Source organism: Drosophila montana, unplaced genomic scaffold (genome assembly GCF_035044405.1).
Source record: "Drosophila montana isolate Dmon_TW-CO22-7 unplaced genomic scaffold, ASM3504440v1 contig_1853_1, whole genome shotgun sequence".
NCBI lineage: Eukaryota > Metazoa > Arthropoda > Insecta > Diptera > Drosophilidae > Drosophila > Drosophila montana.
In genome coordinates this window covers 465,665-488,449 of record NW_026996772.1, presented here as the reverse complement: position 1 = coordinate 488,449, position 22,785 = coordinate 465,665, and the positions used below count along the sequence as shown (strand labels likewise).

The window sequence follows — 22,785 nt, the reverse complement described above, 5'->3', positions numbered from 1 at the left end:
TGTTTGAATTCCTTATCATTTTTCACAAGGAAGTTGTATAATTGCTACTCAAAAATACAAATTACTAAACTAGTTAAATGTGTTAGTAAAAGTATAATACCTAGTTTTATACAAATATCAGCATATGCCAGAACTATGTACTATTACAAAAAACCTTCAATTTCTATCAATAACAGACTTTGCCTTCGGCACGTCTTGTCAGGCGTTCGGAGCTTGAACTCGTTGCGAATTGTAAGAGTAGGCGCTTTTACAAACTTAAGCATTTAGTTGTTGTAGTTAAAATCGTTTTTTTACTTTCCTGATAGGTCATTCATAGGTTATTTCTCTTTATAGAAACTTCACAATCATATATTTATTATATATGTAGTATATATGTATATATATGTATGTATATGTACATTTGATAACCGCAAACGATTTCAATCCAAGTTGAAATGCACATCAACATACGGAATTTTCATATATGAAGTATTTTTATTAGCCCAAACAATATTTGCACACTATTTAAAACCAACCCATAAAATGAGATTCTGACGACTGCTAAGCCAGCCATAAAGATATAGGCCTTAAAAATATACTACCTAGACATTTTTCTGCAAATATTTAGCCAACCCGAGCAGCACAAGGTTTTTCTTTATTCACTCTTTTTTTTTTTCGGGAGCTCTCATTTAATTAGATTTGGATTTGGATTTGAATTTGGGTGTGTGTCTGGGGGAGCACCTAAATTTTGACTTTCCACTTTGCACTGCGCACTTGACTCACAGTTTGCCTGGTTTGATTATCATATCGTGAGTTTTAGTGGTCTGTCATGATTCGATAAAAACAACTTCAGTTATTGGCCAATTTATGAGGTGTTGATATAAAAGAATTGATTGTCGAAAAGGCATTGATCAATGGACGTGACTTGTGCAAATGCATACATATATAAGTATATGTATATATATATATATCTAACTACGATCCACTTGGGCCTTAATATATGGCACTTTTGTTAACACCTGCCACGATCTTGAGTTTGTTGGCTGCCTAGCTACTAGGCCCAGCTCAAAATATGCGATCCTCAGTTTGCATTTCAATGTTCCTTAATTTAACTGCCAGCTCTTAGCCGTCGGGATGCACATTTTTGCGGTTAGTTTATTGACCGAGTTCAGGCAGCAACTGACAACCGGCAACCGGCAACTGGCAACTGGCAACCGGCAAATGGCAAATGGCAACCGGTTTATGATCCAAAGCCAAGTCGCCTTTCAGAGATCAGCGACCCAGCTGGGCAAAGCAAAGCAAAGCTTTTCATTAATCAGTCAAATTTGTGCAGCCAAAGGGCAGTTTGCTCGGTTCCACTGGGGCTCACACCCTACACACACACATATATATATATATATATGTATATATATATATAGCTATTTCACAACATTGCCAGATACTTGCCGCACTGCCCCGGCACGCTATCCAATTACCGGCAATTGCATGACACATCGCTCGATGATGAGCTGCCGGCATGACTTGCCGCTTCTGGCAAAAAAAAAAAAACCAAAAAAAAAATTAGAAGAAGAATTAGAAAAAAATCAAGCCGAAGATTAGATATGCTTGCATACTTAACAATATTTATGATATCTGCACAGTTCTCAATCACGATAGGCTCAAGAAACTAATTTTACATAGTACCCAAAAAAATAGTCATGACTAGGCTAATTCTAATTTGTTTATATCTTTCTACAAAACTTAAAGATCTTATAGCTAATAGCTATGTCGGTTCTTAACTCGTTTTTCAACACTGCAAATATGCTTTACACTATATATATATATAGTCGATATATGGTAAATCGATTAGATCTTATAGGTTATATGACTTTAAAGTGCTTTCAAAAGCATTTACAAAACTGTTTTTAAATAACATTTCAAATTTTAACTAACTCGAAAACATTTTGAAAGATATTTTAAACTTTAATAGTAATCCAATAACTGGCAAACCAGTTCAAATATATATTTACTAAAGCCTCTTCAGGCCAGCTGGAGCAGCTTATCTGGGATTCGAAGTGTCACCAAATGTGTCAAGCAGTCGCAAATGCCCGGCGCATTGCAGGGTGCAGCATCAATTGAAATGCCGCTGAATACGACAAATGTGCGGTAAGTGAATAAATCAATTGGAAATTGATTGGCGCACGCATTCGAATCGAAATAGAACTCTAAATACAAAACAAAATCAAATGGCATTTCGAATGGGACAGCTTACGCATATTATTAACAGTTAATATAATTCATAAAAATAATTTGCTACATTTAATTATATACAAAATGTACACTTTAAACATATGGAAAAAAAAAACAACAATATTTTTAAAATAATCATACAAAAAAAAAAAACAAAGGACAACAATCAAAAAACTTGGCTAAACTAGACGTTATGCGGATGGATGGGTGAAAGTAGATGGATGAAAGTGTAGGTGTTGGTGGGCAGGCAGGCAGGCGGGCGGCATGCGTCCAGGTCGTGCGGCAGCTCACTTAAAGTCAGCATCGGTGACCGGCGGCGATTTGCGACGGCGGGCACGAATGCAATCCTCCAAATACCAGAGGGCAATGGCCATCACGCAGAGCGCATTGAGACAGTTGAGGGTGAACGCATAGCTGGTATTGTCCCGTATCAGACCTGCGGCACGGACGAGTCCGGTTAGTAAACACAACAGAATATGCACAGTCACGTACAGAATGTATGTATGTGGAAAGGGAAGGGATGGGATTCTACTCACCGATCACAGGTCCAAATGCCATCGAGAATGTGCCCGACATCAGCAGCTGGAGGCCGGCGGCGGCCGGCAAACGTTTCAGCGGCACATAGCTGGGTATGATCAGGGACCAGAAGACGGTGCGGAAGGCCTTGTTGAGGCCGAGCCACAGAAAGATCGCCACCATCGCATAGAAATTGGTGGTCAGCGAGAGCAGAGCACGGCCCAGGCACATGCCCAGTATGCCCACGACAAAGAAGGTGCGATTGCTCCAGCTGAACTTGGCCGTGATGAGCGGGATGAGGAAGCGTATGACCAGATCGAAGAAGCCCAGCAGCGACATGGCGAACGCTATCTGGCTGCTGTTGAAGCCCAGATCGCTGAGGATGAACGGCGTCAGGATAGCGAAATTGATTTCCACAAAGTTAATCAATGTGATGCCCACGGCCAGATTGACGTAGGTGATGTCGCGCAGCAGATCCAGATCGAAGAAGATGACAATCTTCTTGTAGAACGGTAGCTTCTTGCGGCGCTCCTGCTCCTGCTCGTCCTCCAGCTGCTGCAGCTGCTTGGCCGTCAGCAGCTGCGGCTGCGTCTGCGGCTTGAGCGGCTGCGTTTGGTCGCGATTCTCATAATCATAGTCGGCCACGTCCTGGTCGTGCGTCTCCTCCTTGATGCTGTGGCTGACGGAGATGCTGCGATGCTGCCGGCCGCCACCAGAGTCACGGCTGCTGAGTCGCCTCAGCTCCAGGTGGCCGCGCTCGCCGCCCTGTTGCTTGTCCCAGCTGTTGAGCCGATTCCGTGTCCCGCTGCTGTTGAGGGATGCACGCGAACCGAACCAGCCGTCGTTGGCACGCGGCAGGACTGGCGTTTCGGGCTCGACCACATGCTTGATGATGTCCTCGTCCTCGTCGTCGACCAGCGCCTGCGACTTGGGCGGCTGCAGCGCCTCCGCGTCCTTGTCCCGCTTCACCACATGCCACTTGACCGGCTGATAGATCAGCGAACAGGCGATCGTGTGCAGCGAGGCGCCGGCAAAGAGCATCGTCGTGCCCTGGACCCCGAACTCCTGCAGCATGAACGTGGCAAAGTAGGGGCACACTATGGGGCCCAGCCCGGCGACGCCGAACTGATACGCGGTCGCCGTCCGCCGCTTCGACTTGAAGTACGTGTTGACCGCCAGCGAGGAGGCGGACACTGTCAGGCCGCGTCCGAAGCCGTAAATAATCGAGAAGCTCAGCAGATACAATGTGAACGTATCCGCAAACACCATCCAGAACAGGCCCACAAAGGTCAGCACCGAGCCGACCAGGGCCACCACCCGGTACGTATACCGACGGAACAATGGACCGTTCAGCAGACCTGGCAAATATACATCAAAATACATTTAGATGCACAAAGAAATTCCAAAGAACAAAAACGATCTGACCCTAACCAAAACAAGAAGTTTGAACTGTTTAAGTGGTTCAACTTGGCATTTTAATTTATTATCACTCTATGAACCGCATGGATTGCGAGAAACTAGGGGTTTGAACCGTTTAAGTAGTTCAACTTGGCATTATATTTTATTTTCTCTAAGAACCGCGCGGATTGCGAGAAACTAGGGATTTGAACCGTTTAAGTGGTTCAACTTGGCATTTTAATTTATTATTTTCTCTATGAACCGCGCGGATTAAGAGAAACTAGGGGTTTGAACCGTTTAAGTGGTTCAACTTGGCATTATATTTTATTTTCTCAATGAACCGCGCGGATTGCGAGAAACTAGGGGTTTGAACCGTTTAAGTGGTTCAACTTGGCATTATATTTTATTTTCTCTAAGAACCGCGCGGATTGCGAGAAACTAGGGGTTTGAACCGTTTCAGTGGTTCAACTTGGCATTATATTTTATTTTCTCTAAGAACCGCGCGGATTGCGAGAAACTAGGGGTTTGAACCGTTTAAGTGGTTCAACTTGGCATTATATTTTATTTTCTCTATGAACCGTGCGGATTCTGGCTCGAATCTAGTTATTTGACTTGGTTAGCTTGTGGAGTATATGTATATATCTTTAAGGGAATTCATGCTACTTTTACTAGACGTAACTTTGTCCAAGTGGAAAGCAGAGTATAAGTAATGAGAACTTTGGTTCCACTTTCAACATGGACGAACTTAGTCAAACCTTTCTTTGTGAAGATTGAAGATTCGTTTCGTTAAGTTTCGGGAACTCACCTGTGAAGGCGGAGACGGCTATCTGAGTGTTGATGATGGTCGTCAACTCCGAGTTGCTGATGCCCAGGTTGGCGAACCGGGCGCGAAAGATGATGCCAAACTGTTGCGCCAATGCAAAAGTGACCAGCTGAAAGGGTTCGGAATGTTCATATATTTATGTGCTCATGTGCTATGTGATTCGATAAGGATTGGGATTAGTGTCGGCTACTTACAATGTTGATGCCGCTGGCGACGGCCACCAACCAGCCCCAGCCGCCGTCGGGCGCCACAAAGTCATCGCCCAGGTCGCTCTTGTCCCGCCGCTTCTTCTTTGTGGGATGATTATCTGGATGCGCCGCGGCTGCTCCTGTTGTTGCTGTTGTTGTTGTTGTCTGCTTGGGTGGCTGTTCCTCATACTTTGTTTGTTGCGGCGTCTCGGCCTGCTCCTTGGGCAATATTAGTCTAAGCGCGCCGCTGTTGCTGCTGTTGTTGCTGTTGTTGTTGTTGTTAATATTGTTGTTAATGCTGGCCGGGCTGCTGCCATTTTTGTAATCAGTCATCGTTGAAAGGCTGGTCCTACTGTTGCATCACTGGGTGGTCACACTGATCATTGGCTGGTCACAAGATGCCTGCAAAAGTTCAATGGTCGCAGCTCGATGAGTTCTGGGAAAAAGTAGAACTAGCTGCTCTTTAAATGGAGCTCGACTTTTAGGGCTACCACCAGAAATCACTTATTCAAAATGCATATTTATTGACCCAGAGTTAAGGCTTTGCCTTTTGTTATTGCCTTGTAATTCTCAACTTGTTAAAGCTTCGAAAAGGACACAGGGTGCTTGCAATCATAGTCTGCTGAAGATGGAATCGGGAGCTTCGCGTTGTTAATTCTACCCGGACTAAGAGTCGCTATCGCTGCCCCCACAGATCAGAACAGGTCAGATCAGAGACGACGCCAACAGGTCGAACTGATGTCTGATGCACGTCGTCAAAATATGCAAATCATTGTGACTGTCTTGTTTGGAAATTGACTCGGAATATTCGCCTAAGGCTCATCAGCCTTCCACAACGACATGGAAACAATGGTAAGTCGCAATACAGATATTCTTAGAGATGGATTTACTTTTATCATATAAAAAGGTTATATCTTTCTGAGCTAGAACTTAATGTACTTGATACTAAATAACATGTGTAGAAAGCAGAACTATTTGTTAACTTTCCGCTTTTCAGCAAACTGATTAGAAGTATATATTATTTATTTATATGTGCATATATGTATGTGTAAGTTTTATCAGCGAGTTGCTGACAAGAGAAGGGCGCACAAATGGGCCAAAATGGAATAGCTTAGGTGGTGGAGGGGAGGGGAGGGGAGGGGAGGGTTTAGTTACAGCAGCAAGTGGAAAGTGGAAAGTGGAAACACTTGAATGGGCCAAGATAAGATCATCAACACGTTATTAATTAAAAGCTTTCTTTGCGATCTTCGGTTAATTTCCAAAGTAACAGAAACAGAAACCGAAACACAGCCGCAGAGATTAGATTAGATGCCATTTCAAGCATTCGGAACATGCTATTATTATAGCTCTCATTTGGAACAGAGATGTTTATTCAATTCATTTGGCGAACAGTCGTGTTAATTAATCGCCATATATTATTTCACATTCTATTTTCTTACGAACTTAAGCAACAATTACAATTATGCAAATTTTGAGAACTATCGGAACTATCAGAGCCAGCGGAATGATCGACCCGAACGGAACGTTGCCGCTGATCGCACTGACCAAAAATTATATTTCGTTAGCTCTCTTTTCACTTAATTAAGCCCGCAGAAGTAACACCCATTATATAAATAGCCCCAAAATGAAACCTCATTAATTGCTGTTGTTCTTGTTGTTATCGCTGCGATTTTGTTTTTTTTTTTGGAATTTGTATCGAGTTTTAGCGATCGCACTTTGAGAGCGCGCTCGAGTGGCCCTCATTTAGGGCCATATACCAGCCGAATATGGCATTGACCAGGCTCTCGGAGCCCATAAACGCCAATGACGGCGATATCGTGTCAAAGATATCTTCGGCATTTCGTTATGAAATGACGACAAGCCACAACCAAAAGCCGAGTGCCGAGAGCCGAGAATCGAGTGCCGAATGCCGAGAACTGACAAACGTCGAACATTGAAATTGGCACGCGGCGATAAGCCAGCCAAGCAGTTCCACTTTTAAATTGTTCGGCTGCGCCGCCTCCACGTAACTGCTTCCACTTCCAAGGCGATAAGAGCACGGTCCACCTACCTTGGCTTGGTTGCCTGGACACTGGACACGGTCGCCCGGAACGGGGTCTTTGCGTGTGAATGTCGCGGGCTAAGCTGCTGTTGACAGCTGTAAAGCAACAGCTCAACTGACTGGCATTTTGTCCAGATAGATAAATTAAACAACGCGAGTTCCCGAGTTCCCGAGCTCCCGAGTCGGCTGGCCGCGAACCGAGCTTTGGAACCGACTATTATCGACTCATAATAATAATAATAATAATAGTTACATAGAATGTTGTGCGGAAGGTCGCCAGAAATACGTTTTTACAGACTTTGTAATTGTTAGTTTGCTATTCAAATAACAATTTAAAAATAGTACGAGCAAAATCTCCAACAATTGACGTCTTTAAATTGCGAATTTAATAATGAACTCTTAAACTGATAACTGGGACTAAAAAGCCAGACCGGATCCGTTATCCTTGTGATATCTAGCGAGAATCGGAACCGAATCGTTGTTAGTTTTCCCCTAAGTCTGTTTATAGATCGAAGTTAAAGTGTTAAGCGTCATTTAATTTGATTCATTATCCATAACGAATTGATTGCGCAAATTATATCAAATGTAATACAAATAAATCATGTTTCAGCTAAAATCATCGCAGACTTGAATCACCTTACCCAGAATTCTATTCAATTGATGGCGTGAACGGGCGGAAGGACGGCGGAGAGGGGGGGGGGGGGGGGGGGGGGGGGCTGTGGTAAACAAATGCAATATTTATGGAATATTTTGGATATGCTGGCCTCTTATTCAGACATACTCATGCTCGGTATTCGACCGCCAGCATACATACATATGTCATAGTTTTATTTGAACAATCAAAATGTGTGCCAATATCCCAATAATATGACAACTAAGCCAGTTCCTGTTGGGGATTTAACCGTTGATAAGACACTGCAACTGAAACTGAAACTGGAACTGAAACTGAAACCTTGCCAAAGTAATCAATCAAAAAGCATGTGCCGGGCTTGGCGTAGACTGACAGCAGGCACTGTTCGTCGCGGCAACCAAAAGCTAAAGCTCTTGATATGCATATGACAAGACTTCTATATAGATAGATATTCACATATGCATGTCATGACTAAATAATTCCATTATTTCCTGATGCTATCCTCACATGTCTCCACAATCTGATTGGAAAGTAAAAGCAAACTATATAAAATATATGGCTGTATATACTCAAACATATATATATATATATGTATATAGGAAATATAGTTAGTTTACTTGCAGACAATCATTATCAGCTAAATGCGAATCATCGTTTTGCGGTCGTAAATTTGGTGATTATAAATTTTAGTAACACTAACTAAACATCCTACTCTAAGCCAACATCCAGCTGGGTACACGTAAGTGTTTATGATCTGGCACAGTAGACGCCAGCGGCAGGTGCAATATTAACTTTATAGCGACTAAGCTAAGAGCAAACATTTGTGCAATTAGAGCTCAAACTGAATGAAATATACGACGGGGCTGGCTCTCAGCGCGCGACACTCAATAAAATAAAACTATATTTGCACAATAAAAAGACGAGACGACTCGAATTATGCTAATAGCAAGAAAAACGACAACTTGTCGAACAACGAAGTTTTAATACCCTTCAAAATGCATCTAGACCAAAGATTTACTCGCGATCGATTGTTCCGATATATATATATATAAATATATATATATATATATAACAGTCTGATTTGTTACGGTTTGTAGTTTGAAAAGAAGAGTATTTCCTAAAACTCGTTCTCCGACCGATTTTTTTTTGATTTTGCTCGTTTATGAGAAACTTGACAAAACTCATAAATGTCGTTTTCAATGAGGATATCTTGGAAATATGTTTTTCATACGATAACTTTAATATTGACCGATCAGTCCTATGACATCTACATATATAAAATAGAAAGACAGACCTAAGCAGACTTTAGAACTTTGCGTGTCACGCTGCATGACAGAATCATAATACCCTTTGTGAGTGTATAATAAGCGAGACGGGCGCTGTTTGCCTTATGTTAGCCACCGTTCAAATCAACTTTCCAGTAATTAGCGAATGGGGCTGGGCTGGACTGGGCTGGACTGGACTGGGCTGGGTTGGGGCCAAGGCGGCAACAAGGTGTTAAGCCGCGTGCGCCGACGCAATGAGCCAATCTGTGATTGATGTCGACTTTGATTGATGCCCGCTCAAAATCGAGTATTAACTGATAAAGGACTCAGCGGCACCTGAGGTATGCACCGATAATACCCATAATTGCCATGCCGTTGCACGTGACAAAGTTCAGTGTGTGACAGACGCACGTGCGTTTTTCTTTGAGTGTAGCTAACGGCAAATGGTTAGCTAATAATCATTGTAATTAATGCTAAGCTTTACAACAAACACACACACACACACACACACACACACATTAAAAGCCGGCATACGTTTTGTGCTTGTTGTTGTTGTTGTTGTTGTTTTTGTTGCTTAGTGCGTCTCGCGCCTTGTAACAAAAAGCACAAAAAAAAAATAATACACGCACACAATTAAAACAAAACGGGGGACAACTTTGCCGTAACGTACTCCAGCGCGAACTGAACCGAACAAATTTGTAAATTATAGTATTAAACGGTCGCAGCCGACCACAAATACAAGCACACCAAAATGCGCTCTCATTTACACATGAATACAGCGCTTCTCTCTGTTTGTGCGTGTGGGCGCACGTGTGTGTGACTGTGTCTGTGACTGTCTGTGTGTGTGACCGTCACTGCTGTGTCTGTGTGCGTGTATGTGTGCGTGTGTGCGTGTCTACTATATCATTTCACATGCGGAGCGGCTTTTTTCACATTTACTTTCGCTCGAACGGGATGTCCGCGTGTGCGTATTTTTTTTTTGTTTTGTCTATGGCTGTTTTTGTTTCCATTCGTTTTTATTTTCGATATTTTGTATTCGAGCTTTGACTGTTTCAAAATAAAAAAAAAACGAGAGATAGAAAAAAAAACATTTGCAGCACGCCGAAGATTGACTGCCCTAACAGAGATTTTATTCGATTTGCGGTAGAGATTCTTCTGATCCTAACTCTACTTAAAAAGCTTTCGTTAAGCTCTATTCGATTAAATCAGTTAGTGTATATTACAAATATCAATTTTTTATCAATTCATATTAGAAACTCTTATGATCCTAGCATTACTTGAACAAATCTTTTGTCCATATATATATATCTCTATATAATGCTTTTGAACAGACTTTATGGTCATTAAAAAGTTAACATTTTTCAAAGTATATTTAAGGTCTTGAAAACACAGTCTAAAACTTTCCTTTCGAACATTACACTATCTATATATATATATATATATATATATATATATTTACTACATATGTATTTTTGTATATATTCTATACATAATTAGAAAATTATATAAGCACATTATAATTAAGTTCTATATCATAAAAGAACTCGTCCAGATCGTGCTGATCAAATTTTTAACGTAAATATGTCTAATATATATGCGTTATAGGATCGTAGATATTTAGTTCATGGTGTCACATATGCTGTGACAAAATCGGTATACCCTCTTGCTAGTGCATAAAATCGAAAAGAAATTGTACATATTTTTCGTTTCTGATAAGAATTTTTGCGCCTTTACTGTTTTTATTTGCCGTTTGTATTGTTATTGCTGGGCGTCGGAGCGGGACAATTATCAGCACTCACAACACACGCACACACACACACACTCAGGCGCACACACGCATACTAATGCAGATAAAAACATAAATGCATTCACTAATACACACAGTTACACAGCTAAACACATATTCATAAATACATTACGATAGGAAGAGCGATTACAATTTGATTTGGCCATGGCGCACAGTGTCACGAGTACTCGCAAAATGAGAATAAAAACGAAACAAAAAAATAAAATAAATCGAATATTTATTGATAGTTTTTAACTTGAAAGGAGAAATATTTTGTAATATTAAGATCTTGGTGAAAGTAAAAAGAAAAAAAAATTTTATGTAAGGCTTTTATAGTTGGGAAAATATCTCTTTTGTTTTCTTGTGCAAATTGTGCTTGGACCACTGTGCGTTTCTTAAAGTGCCTAGTCGAATGGTCGGGCATTTTCCCAGCGGCCGTATCCATTCCATTGCCAAGGCTAGTGCTTTTAGCCAAATTGAATATCACATATGTATGTTAGATCTTTAGGCCCCGATGGCGTGCCATATTGGCCTATGGCTATGGAAATACGCACTACATTTCTGATTGGTAAGAGCTCTCTTTCCCCTCTCTCTCTCTCTCTCTTTGGAACTGGTCTGTATGGCCTGCTTCAATGCTTTGGTCGAGCAAACAAATCTATCAATGCCTCAGACATTGTTATTTACATCAATTGAAGTGTTGGAGCACAAATTGAAGTGCTTTTATTGTAGCTTGGCTATCCTAATTAACTAATAATAATCATCATATAAATATTTGGCAAATATTTATAATTATAATTAATTGGTTTTATTCAAGTTTGGAATACACTAGATTCAACAATAGGATATCTTTTATTATGCCAAAACAAATTTTATAACTTGTTATACTTGACTATCCAAGTTCTCGACTTTTCAAGTTCTCGACTTTCCAAGTTCTTGACCTTCCAAGTATTCGACTTTCCAAGTTTTCGACTTTCCAAGTTTTCGACTTTCCAAGTTTTCGACTTTCCAAGTTCTCGACTTTCCAAGTTCTCGACTTTCCAAGTTCTTGACTTTCAATTCCCATAATAATATTTAAACTGAACAGATCATCCTTTTTATAAATGGTTTGTGCTGCTTTTTGACTTGGCAGAACCTCTGAACCGAACAAAGCTCTTTTCAAAAGCTGGTTCTTATTGGGATTATTAAAATGGAATTTTATTGGAATTAGCTCGAATTGTGAATCGCAGCCCAAAACATTTTTGTTGGGTTTGCAAAACATAAATTCGTAGAATTTCACTTTATTTTTCCCTTAGATTAATGCGTTGTGAGGAAGATAATGATGCTGCCTCGATGAAAACTTTTCCATTTTCACAATTATCTGGCCGCCATATCCTCTATATGAATATGTATACATACATATGTAAGTGTGTGAATGCAATCTGTGAGCTGAATATTCGTTTTCTTCCCTTTTTGTAGCTTTGTAGAATGGCCTTCTGAGATGGCCTTAACAATTGGTTAACTGGCAATTAGGCGGCGGCTTCGGTGGATAACAGAAAAACATTCCACTTGCTTGGGACCTTTGTACATGTCGTTCATAAAAATGGTTTGCATTTATCACAATTCTCTTATTGATAAGCTGAATTCTAATAATTGCCGTGTACGCCTGTTTGGGTCGCGGTGCAAAGACCAAAGTGGGTGTGTCTCCTGCCGCCCCTCTGCCCCAAGCGGGGCCTGTGCCAATATGCCCAGCGAAGCAATAAAACAAAAACACGCTATACGAAATAAATATAAAAAAACATACACACATATACACACACTTATGGCAATAAAGACCTGCCCCCAAAATGAATGAATGCCACAGTAGAACCACACTTGACCAAAAAACAATCATCAACAAAACAGCTTGTACTTACGAACTATACTTCTACGTACTTCTTTCCAGAAACAACAAACATATGTATATATCAATCGGCAGGCGGACACTTTAGGTCTTTTGTTTCATGGCAACGGACTGGCCCAAATGAATATATATTGAGTACATAATGTTGAGTGCAACAAGTCCTTCAGTTCATCATAGCTAGGGCTAGAGTTTCAGTAATGTCAAACAGCTGTTGAAGTCAAATTTCCAATTCCTATATCTAGGCAGAACACGTACGAATGATGTTAAGGCAGCCAGCCCAAAGTCCAAGGAACCGAGTGCGAACTTGACTCAGTCGCACATTAGCGATAAGCTGATAGTGTGTGGCGATAAAATTGAAGACAAATTGTCAAAGGGAATGCCGCCAGCATTAAATCGGTCAAAACTGAAAGAACACATTCTATCAAAAACAAAAATATTTATACTTATATATGTTACTTACTCAAACATTCGGAACTCTGCACTGGGTGCCGTTGCCTAGTTGTCAGGCAAAAAATTAAAAACACACAAAAATAATGGCAGGCAAAAAAAAAAGTAGCTGCCCCGGGTGAGGCTCGAACTCACGACCTTAAGATTATGAGACTTACGCGCTGCCAACTGCGCCACCGAGGCCGCATGACGCGCTGCAAACAATGTTCTAGCTTGAGTTGAGCGCTTGTCTAGGATAATGGAAAATCAGATGGAAAAGTTGTTAACATTGAGTTACTTATATAAAAAAATATATTTATATAAATACCAATTCGTATCAAGGTAACATTCATTCAATTGATATGTTATCTATATATATAAAAAACATTGCCTATTTTAGGGCGCACGTATTATAAAAATAATTCTGCATACTTTCAGCTGTTCCAGGAATATGCCAGTCACAAGTGTCAAGAGATTGATTTATGTAATTGATGCAATTGCGTTCCTCCCGCTATGGTCCTTTACAATCAAGGAGCATATTAAAGTCACTCTTTGATTATAAAGCGCCAGTGCAAGCTGTACGTCGTTAATACCCTGTAACCAAAGAGGAATACTGAAATATATGCGCGCTTCAGCTAGCAATTGCTACAATTATGCAGTATGTAGAATGTTGGATAGGCTACAAAAGTCTGAACCTCTGGGTTAACCAACTGTCTAATGAAGAGTAAACTCTGCCTACTGTTAGTATAAAGTTTAGTATAAACTAGAATAGAATAGTACAATCCCACGATCCGACTGTGATGCTTTAAAAGAGACTCTTCAGTCTCCACAGTCTCATCACACAGAAAATCTCTCAGGTTGGGCTCTGAACCCATGTTGAGAATCCTTAAACCTCTATCTACATTATAATTAAGCATATGCCCACCTTCTATGTGGGTTGGCCTTCCTGTTGCCCAAGTCCTTTAGGGTTTATGTCTTGATGCCTCTTTCCCATTTTGCTCGCGTCTGAGATATTCAATATTATTTTGTATTAAGATAATAGCTCTAAATGTAGTCCCACGGATTACCTGCAGGCTGCCCTTCCACTGCGTGGCTCAGCCCCAGTTCTAGCCTGGCAACCAACCTGCTGAAGCTGCCCTCGCTTTCTGCAGGCTGATTTGTGTGATGCTGGTGCACAATGTCTCCGACAACCCATCACTGAGCGACAGCTCCTCGTCCGCTCCAACTGTGCAAGGCTGCAAGGCGTTTGTATGCACCTTAGGAGTCTCAACTTGAGCTATGGTTGTACAGTCGATGCAGCTGTTGGCATCCCCATCCGTTCTGGCCGCGTCTTCCTCTTGCGGCTCTTCTCCGTTGCTCCTCCTTTGGTGCAGCCGAGATGGGAGCTGGAGCAGCTGCCGAGTCTGCTGCGCTCCTCCAAGCGTTGCCAGCGTTCTACCTCTGGGTGGATGACACCCGGGTCGCATGACACCCTGGCTTATTGGGGGTGAGATGGCGCCATGACCTACGGACTTCACCCCTGCCCGACCACCAACCATGTTCTCCGCGTGCTCCACAGTGCCGCACCGTGTAACACAAGCAAGTCACGGGGCAAACTTAGCCGGATCCGTCCCCTGGTAAAGGAAACTGGAGATCCGTTGCCTGGTCGACACCCTCGGAGAGGGTTCAGTTGGGGATTTTGTCAGCCATGACTAATAAATAATAACATATATTTTAAATGTTATTTTCTCTGAAGAAAAGGCCCAAATTGATGCATTTGCGTTCCGCCCGATCTAGCCCTCTGCACGCAAAGAGTATGCAGAATTCGCTCTTTGAGTACGGAGTACCAGTGCAAGCTGAACGCCGCTGTGAATACCCTTCAAGAAGATTGTCAACCAAAAAAAAAAAGAAAAGGGGGTAAGTGATTTGATCTTTAATTGGCAATGTCTCAATATACATATATAAACACATCGAAGCTTGGCTAAGTTCTTATCCCTAATATTGTATATATGTATGTACATTGACTATAAACCCTATCAATTAAATTCAACTTGTTCTTGTATCCTTGCACATTTGAAGTTGTTCTTAATATTTGTTAAAAGCAATAAAAAAGTTACCTGCCCCGGGTGAGGCTCGAACTCACGACCTTAAGATTATGAGACTTACGCGCTGCCAACTGCGCCACCGAGGCCCTGTTGTAAGGGACGAATCTTTTTCGCAATTTGAAGGTCTTGTTAAAGTATTTTGGAGGCAGTTGCCAAAACGAATTATCTAAAATAAAGAAATTGAAAGTGGAAAGTGCAATAATCGAGATGCATAAATGCGTACATACATATATACTTATATATGTAGTTTATTTGGAAATACAAATTAATTGTTGAAATCGACGTAAATGCGCTCCTTTGGCTTTAGCCCTTTGCAATCAAAGAGTATATACAAAACACTATTTGACTAGAAAGTGCCAGTGCAAACTGAACGCCTTTGTTAATACCCTTTAACAATATTGGCAAACACATAAACATCGACACTTAATACTCTATACTAAATAAATATGTTGAATTTTGCAAAAGGCCTAACTAAGGAAGAGCAAGATGCATGTATATATAAATTTACATATATATATTTATATCTTTATCTTTATCTAATTCTCGCTATCTTCAAGGCCTCGGTGGCGCAGTTGGCAGCGCGTAAGTCTCATAATCTTAAGGTCGTGAGTTCGAGCCTCACCCGGGGCAGGTAGTTTTTTTGAAGACAAACAAGCATATTAAATTTAAAAAATAAATACATAACTTTATTTTTCGGTTTAGGAATAGAAACTTGGTAAGACTTATGGACATATTATATGTGCATATACTTATAGATACTTATTCGATATAGAAGAGCAAGATGCATTTAATAGTTAAAATTTGGATCTCGACTTATAAATGGACACATGAGATAAGTATCTATCTATGTCATGTCTTTAACTAAGCTTCTATCCTAACGTATACTTGTATATGCATCTTCTATATAGTATAAGTATCAATAAACAAGAGCAAGATGCATATAAAAGTATAATATTATATGTCTAAGTATCCATATAAAAATATCTTATCTCATATGTCTATTACCAGATGCAAATAAGAGTATAGAATAAGGATAAATACTTATATAAATACAAGAATAATTTTACCAGCTTTAGATGCCAAATTGATCAAGGGGCCGAACCATGAACAAAGAGCCAAGCCTCGTGCAAATCTGATGAGATTTGACCAAGTTATGGGGTTGGAAAATGTTGACCTATGTCTATATAGGATATTTGAGGGTACCATATTTACACGAATTTTGACTAAGAATAATATTGTCAGAATTAGATGCCAAATTGATTTTGTATATATGTATGTATGCATATACATATGTGTGTTTGTATGTATGAATGTATGCATGTGTATATATATACATGTATGTATGTATGAACGAATGAATGAATAAATGAATGAATGATAAGAGAATGAATATATGTATGTATGTAAGTATGTATGTGAGTGTATGTCTGTGTATGTCTTTGTATGTATGTATGTGCGTATATATATGTATGTATGTATGTATGCATGTAAATTGTCTTATAAAATACCAATAGCAGACCAAATTGTCTTGTTGCGCGACAAATTCAAATAAGAAAACGTATTTATCAAAGCTGCCCTCCTCCTCGATTCTCAAAAATGTAAGCAAGGCTTGCAAGTTTCACCTATGAATTAGGCTTCAACGATGGAAGCTGAGGAGTCGGAGGAGAACCAAGGGGGCGGAGCAGGAGGCGTAGGTATGTATGTAGGTATGTATGTATGTAGGTATGTATGTAGGTATGTATGTATGTAGATATGTATGTAGGTATTTAGGTATGTATGTAGGCATGTATTTAGGTATATGTGCATGTACGCATGTAAGTACGTATGTATGTGTGTGTATGTATGTGTGTGTGTGTATGTATGTGTGTGTGTCTATGTATGTGTGTGTGTGTGTATGTATGTATGTATGTGTGTGTGTCTATGTATGTGTGTGTATGTATGTGTGTGTATGTATGTATGTGTGTGTATGTATGTATGTTTGTGTATGTATGTATGTGTGTGTATGTATGTATGTGTGTGTGTGTATGTATGCATTTTCACATTAATTTTGACCAAGAATAATGTTGCAGGCCTTACCCGTGGCACGTTTAAAATAAATTCTCTCAAAGATCTTTGAGAATAAGCTGTTAAGTTGATTGGTCTGCACACATTTCGCTGTTCCAGCAATATTCATCCCACAATGCCAAGTAACTGATGCAATTTGCGTTCCTCCCGCTATAGCCCTTTACAATCAAAGATTGAATAAATATCATCTCTTTGATTAGAAAGTGCCAGGGCAAGCTGAACGCTCTCATAAATATCCTAACAATTCTAAAGTCCTTCGTGTAGGCTTCTTAGCTAAATTGATAAGATAATGAGATTGAGCATAATATAAACAAGAAAATGATTAAATGTATGTTTTATATATAATATTACCTCCGTATTATCGGCTTCTAGGATGTCGTGGCTTTTAATGTCTTTGTTGTCCGTTCCAATTGGAATGTGGAAAAGTGTTGCATGCTTCGTCGCCTTATTATTGGACATGTTTTCTCTGCATACTTTTCGCCTTGGATGAATATCTTTAACACATTGGCACATTTGTTTCTTGAGGCTGGAAACTACGCTCCTTTCATGTTGACACTTTACAAGCCAAGAGCATATCAAAACTACTCTTCGATTGCAAAGCCTCAATAAAAACTGAGCAACTTTTCGTACTTTTCGTGACTCGAATGTCAACTATTTCGCCATTTGTTCGCTTATTATTATATTAGCAATTGTAAATCATGGCAGTATTATTAAATGCACTCTATTCCATATTTGATCAACACTTCCCTGGAATATGCGGATTTCCCTTTCGGGCAGATGGGGAAGAATTGCCCACGGTGAGATTAAAAGTGTTTCGTCAATGGGGTAAGAAATAGTGTCGACTGGAAGATAACTTTTGACGCTATTTCGAACCGCAGAAACAAACGCCCTTTCTTGCATATGTTAAAGGAACGCCCTGCTATTGCTATCGCTTGGGGGATAAGGGGACGATATCAATATGTTAGGCTTTTGTACTCTTTGTATCTCCATCTGTATACATATAACTATTTGTCCGACTAGACAATCAGGCGATTGACTTACTTAGGGATTGATTGACTGATTGGTGATCATTTTACTATAGGCACCGTATCTTATGAAGCTGCATCCTAAGACGGGGTTTTGGGGAATTTCACTCGCAAGTGTGGAATAATCGCGAAAAGCGTTTGTGTGAAACTTTTTTGTTTGCCATCCGAAACATCTCAAAGTCATTTTCAAATATCTGTGTTCAAATTCATTTACCAGGTGTTTTACACTTTTCGATTCCTTCATCCCTTCTCGGTGGAAATAGGTTTCAAAGATTTGGTGAGTGAAGTTTCGGGCTCAAATTCATTTCCAAGGATCCTGATGAAAACGCACTTCTCGCAGAATTTAAGCTTTCTCAGCTTAGTTTTAAGCTCTGTCCGATTAAGAACTTAATGAAGACGTGTTTCAGCGATTTTGGAAATTTCACCCGCAACAGTGGAAAATTTGCGGAATTTGTATACCCTCTACAATGTTGAAAAAACCCAAAGTAATTTTAATGTGTCTGCTTAATGATTCGTCAATTGTGTTGATCAGCAACAATAATTGAATAAAAATCATTGATTGTTGCCTCCAGAACTTGTGACTAGAGCTGAGCATCGTTTAGAGAGCACGTGAATATCACGAGAAATTCATAAGCCATTTGAATATGTACATAAATATATACGCGTCACGCGAATTAATCAATTTATATAAAAAATTATTGATACTTGATAATACAAATATGTGTATATATGTGCTCTATTCAGAAGCTAACACGTTCCGGCTGGCATTACTTTTAGAAATTGACATGTACTTGTACTTTTTCAGATCAGCTGGCAATGGGTAGCATCTAATATGCCAAAGGGTTATCAACTGAGTGCAAGTACAACTGAGTGCTATGTCTGAAACCAGTTTCGCCTTCGGCTCAGCTGTCGAACAGCTGAGTGATGTACTCCATGCGTTAATTCTAGAGGGAGAGAGTACAAGTATTTTGGGTATATGTATATACTTGCAGCTCGACTCTATGGGAACATGTGCATGACGTCAGAGCTCAACCGAATACATTTTTAAGATACATACATATGTTCTTTTGCCCTTGTCCCCGAAAAATGTCCATAAACAAATCGAATGTGTCATGGATATACATATGTGGGGATGTGGATGCCTATGCTCCATATAGGACACGCGAGCCCGGAAATATTGTCCAGTCTGAACCCGTCGGACTCCTGAACCCCATACTTAAACCAAATTTGTCGCCGTTGTTTTGTTGCGATGCCGCTTCAGTCAACGGAACTTAAGCGTACGTCATCAGTCTGTCAATCAATCACATTGTCAGTCAGTCAGTCAGTTAATTTCCTTTTTCGCCCATTGCCATACATTGCCATTCATGGGGGCAATCTGTTGATGCGTGTGGCATCCACACAAATCGCTCGGAATCACTAAAAACAACAACAACAACAACAATAACAACAACAACAATAGATACGTCTATCAACAATACACATACATACATATATGTGGGTATATGGAACAAGGCAATATAATAAACTAAGAACAACTATGAATAATACAAGTACTTTACTGAACAACAAACACAACTAAAAGTATCTACAAATTTTTCAAATAGGATTTATGCAAATCTATAGACTTTTCCACTACGATTCCAGCGCACTCAACTATTCGTATAAGCCGAATAGTTATGCTAAATAATTAGAAAGTTTAGCTATACCAAAACATACTAGAGAGTTTTAGTCGAGATTTTCCGACTAGCAGGTGCTCTGCACCCAGCCGAGCTGCCGTTTCGAGCATTGCTGAAATAACTTCGGAGTTTGTAGTCCGATCTTCATTGAATTTTCAGGGCCTGAACATGGCACTCAAAAGTCTCCCAATCGGTTTTTAACGATATTATAGAAATGGGGCAGATATCAGGAATTGATAAACATGTTCTGTGTTTAATATACGCTAATTTAAATTTCATATTCATCCCTTCCATTCGTCCCTTCTCGTCTGACGCGCGTTCCTGCAGGCGGACCTGGCTAGATCGACTTGGTTTCCGTTGAATAACATATAATATGTCTGTTACTGCGCATTAGTATAAAACATATTATTTTTAGCCATTTAAATGGATCCAGGGTATGAGAAGCGAGCACAACAGCTTATTTAGTCACACCGATAGCTGTATACACTCCCACATATATATATATATATGTACATATATGAAATATACATACTAATAAGCATGAATTTCATCAGGTTCTTGTTTGAAATGTAAATGTACATACGCATACATACATATGCGTACGTCTGTACATGTGTGTGTGCATATGTCTGTGTGTATAAATTGCTGTTCTTTTACAGAGTATCTAAGCGGAAGCTTGAACAGAAACTAACCACCCTCAAGTTGCTGTGCCTCTCCCAGAGATTATTTATGTAAGTCAACACACACACACACACACATGCGTATGTATGCGCATATGCGTCAACATATGACGTCACTTGGGAGGCGCAACAAGTATATGTAACACATCAGGAAGGAAACGAAGCGTACAATCCGCCGGCGACATGTAAATCCAAAAGGTTTGTTTGCATTTTTTGTTCACATTATCGATTCTTTATCATGGAGCTGTCATCTTTTTCTGTTTTTGGCAGAACACACGCTGGGCGCCTGGGCCTGACACTATCCCCCAGTGTACACTGGGACTGGGCCTCGAAGGACTCTGCTTACGCACATATCACATACGCCCCGTAACAATCCTGCAGATGCACGTGTCCAAAACCTGTGACTCCGGGTGTGCAATTTGCGCAATTGCAGCTTTGCCAGTGGACCGGGCAGGAGCTCAGACTGGGCGCTCGAGGGAACGAGCTGTGAGCCGAGCTTTCGTTTTTAGTTTTCGAATCTTCAATGTTCATTTCCATTTTGGTCTCCCAGTGTCAGCATCGTGTTAGCGCAAAATAATATTATATTATTTTTTTAACATTTTTTTTCAAGTAAAGACAGTGCACTTGCATCAAATTGTAAGAAGTCAAGGTGTGAATTCAACAAATATTTCTAGTGTGCAAAAAACAAAGAGAAAACAGAAAAAAAAAAAAAAATTTAAACTAAAAAACTGCAACTAAATTTTTTTTAATTTAAAAAGAATATTTTCAGTCCACGCGCTGGCAAAACGGCAACCTGATGGAAATAACGAGCTGCACATATCTATATTTTGAAGAGAACAAAATATATATCCATTGCTGGGAAGGGTCCACTGCGGTCCACAGGTATTTTCTATTACATTCAACGGTCTGTATATATACTACAGTGAACACTCTCGTGGGCGGACAGCGATCGTCGGACTTAAGGATTGATGTCATGACTATGTAAGGGATATCCACAGTGTAGACAAAATGTTTAAATATATATTAAGTTTTAATATATATTTGATAGTGTACGTGTGTTCGTATCAGGAGACAATTTTTCGTTTCTTAATATATATCATGACTTTAACAAACGGAACATCGTCCCCTTATAAGTACACACAAGAGCCTGCATATAAATGAATGTACACAGGTTCACTATCCCTATCATTATTATCGTTTATTCCGAATATTGTTTTTCCTAATTAATTTTCGCGTTACAATGAATTTCGTCGAAGAGAGGTTAAAATGAATTCCGTCGAAGAGAGGTTAAGCTGTTCCGAATTATACAAAAAAAAAATGATTTAAGAGAAAATATCAGCGCAAGAGGGGTGTGCGCCTAATAAGATTGCCCGATAAAAAAAAAAAACAAAACTTTCGAAATGTTCCGTTCTATCCAAATCCTTAAAACAGGCCGATATTTGGCAGCACCTAAAACTCACCGAAGACTCACGCACACACACACACATAAAAGATCTGCAAAGCAACAAGTAACAAAACAGCGCTAGTGAGAGATATATGTCTGTCTGAGAGGGAGCAAGCGAGAGAGCGAGAGGTGCAGAAATGGGAGAGCGTTTGCGCAACTGAGTCAGTGGATATGGATAAGTGAACAATGTGTTGAATACAAGAAGCAGGCAAAAACGCATATTGCAACAAGAGGCCAGCACAAATGTTACTCCAGCCATGGCCAAGACAAAGAACATGCATGGTTGCGTGCGTATATGATGTGCGGATATGTTTGTATACAAATATGCGTAGGTATACGTATGCAGTATGCGTGTGTCTAAATCCCAACAAAGAACAATGCCGAGGAGCTGGAAAGTTAGCAGACGCGTAATTAGTCGGCCAGCAAAAAAAAAATTCAACGTTGCTCTTCTTCTTCTTGTTGTCGTTGTTGTTGTTGGCTTCGTTTTGGGGTTGCGCTTTTGGCAACTGCAGCGCACATTAAATGACCGGAGGAGCAGCAGGCAGCAGGCATTACTCTCGAGCATTAGAGCGCGATCTTGACACACACTGACTCAGCGTCGCAGCTGTCCCCACTCGTTCTCTCCAAGCGAGTCCACTTCACGCGCTCTCC

General features: G+C 40.2%; 1 protein-coding gene, 1 long non-coding RNA gene and 3 other non-coding genes across 8 annotated transcripts; 1 reads left to right on the top strand and 4 right to left on the bottom strand.

Moving 5' to 3' along the window:
- Positions 1-644: 644 nt before the first annotated feature.
- Positions 645-9,782, bottom strand: LOC135441155 (uncharacterized). Of its 4 annotated transcripts, none has more exons than XM_064700650.1 (5): positions 9,700-9,782; positions 5,140-5,535; positions 4,928-5,054; positions 2,745-4,082; positions 645-2,644 (listed from the first exon to the last, which is right to left on the bottom strand). In XM_064700650.1, exons 2-5 carry the CDS (start codon positions 5,464-5,466, stop codon positions 2,496-2,498), a joined length of 1,941 nt encoding a protein of 646 aa, XP_064556720.1. In that variant the 5' UTR covers positions 5,467-5,535; positions 9,700-9,782; the 3' UTR covers positions 645-2,495. The 4 variants fall into 4 exon arrangements, with proteins under 4 accessions (XP_064556720.1, XP_064556721.1, XP_064556722.1 ...); XM_064700651.1 differs by lacking the exon at positions 9,700-9,782 and adding an exon at positions 9,605-9,678; XM_064700652.1 differs by lacking the exon at positions 9,700-9,782 and adding an exon at positions 7,184-7,298.
- A 3,419-nt stretch (positions 9,783-13,201) lies between these two features.
- On the bottom strand, positions 13,202-14,363 carry LOC135441189 (uncharacterized). The gene is made up of 3 exons (XR_010438419.1): positions 14,229-14,363; positions 14,087-14,166; positions 13,202-13,412 (listed from the first exon to the last, which is right to left on the bottom strand). It is a non-coding gene; the product is annotated as an uncharacterized LOC135441189 (long non-coding RNA).
- Positions 13,293-13,365, bottom strand: TRNAM-CAU (transfer RNA methionine (anticodon CAU)). Its single transcript has one exon. It is a non-coding gene; the product is annotated as a tRNA-Met (tRNA).
- Positions 14,364-15,258: 895 nt separating the features above from the next.
- Positions 15,259-15,331, bottom strand: TRNAM-CAU (transfer RNA methionine (anticodon CAU)). Its single transcript has one exon. It is a non-coding gene; the product is annotated as a tRNA-Met (tRNA).
- A 471-nt stretch (positions 15,332-15,802) lies between these two features.
- TRNAM-CAU (transfer RNA methionine (anticodon CAU)) lies at positions 15,803-15,875 on the top strand. The gene has a single exon. It is a non-coding gene; the product is annotated as a tRNA-Met (tRNA).
- Positions 15,876-22,785: the final 6,910 nt, after the last annotated feature.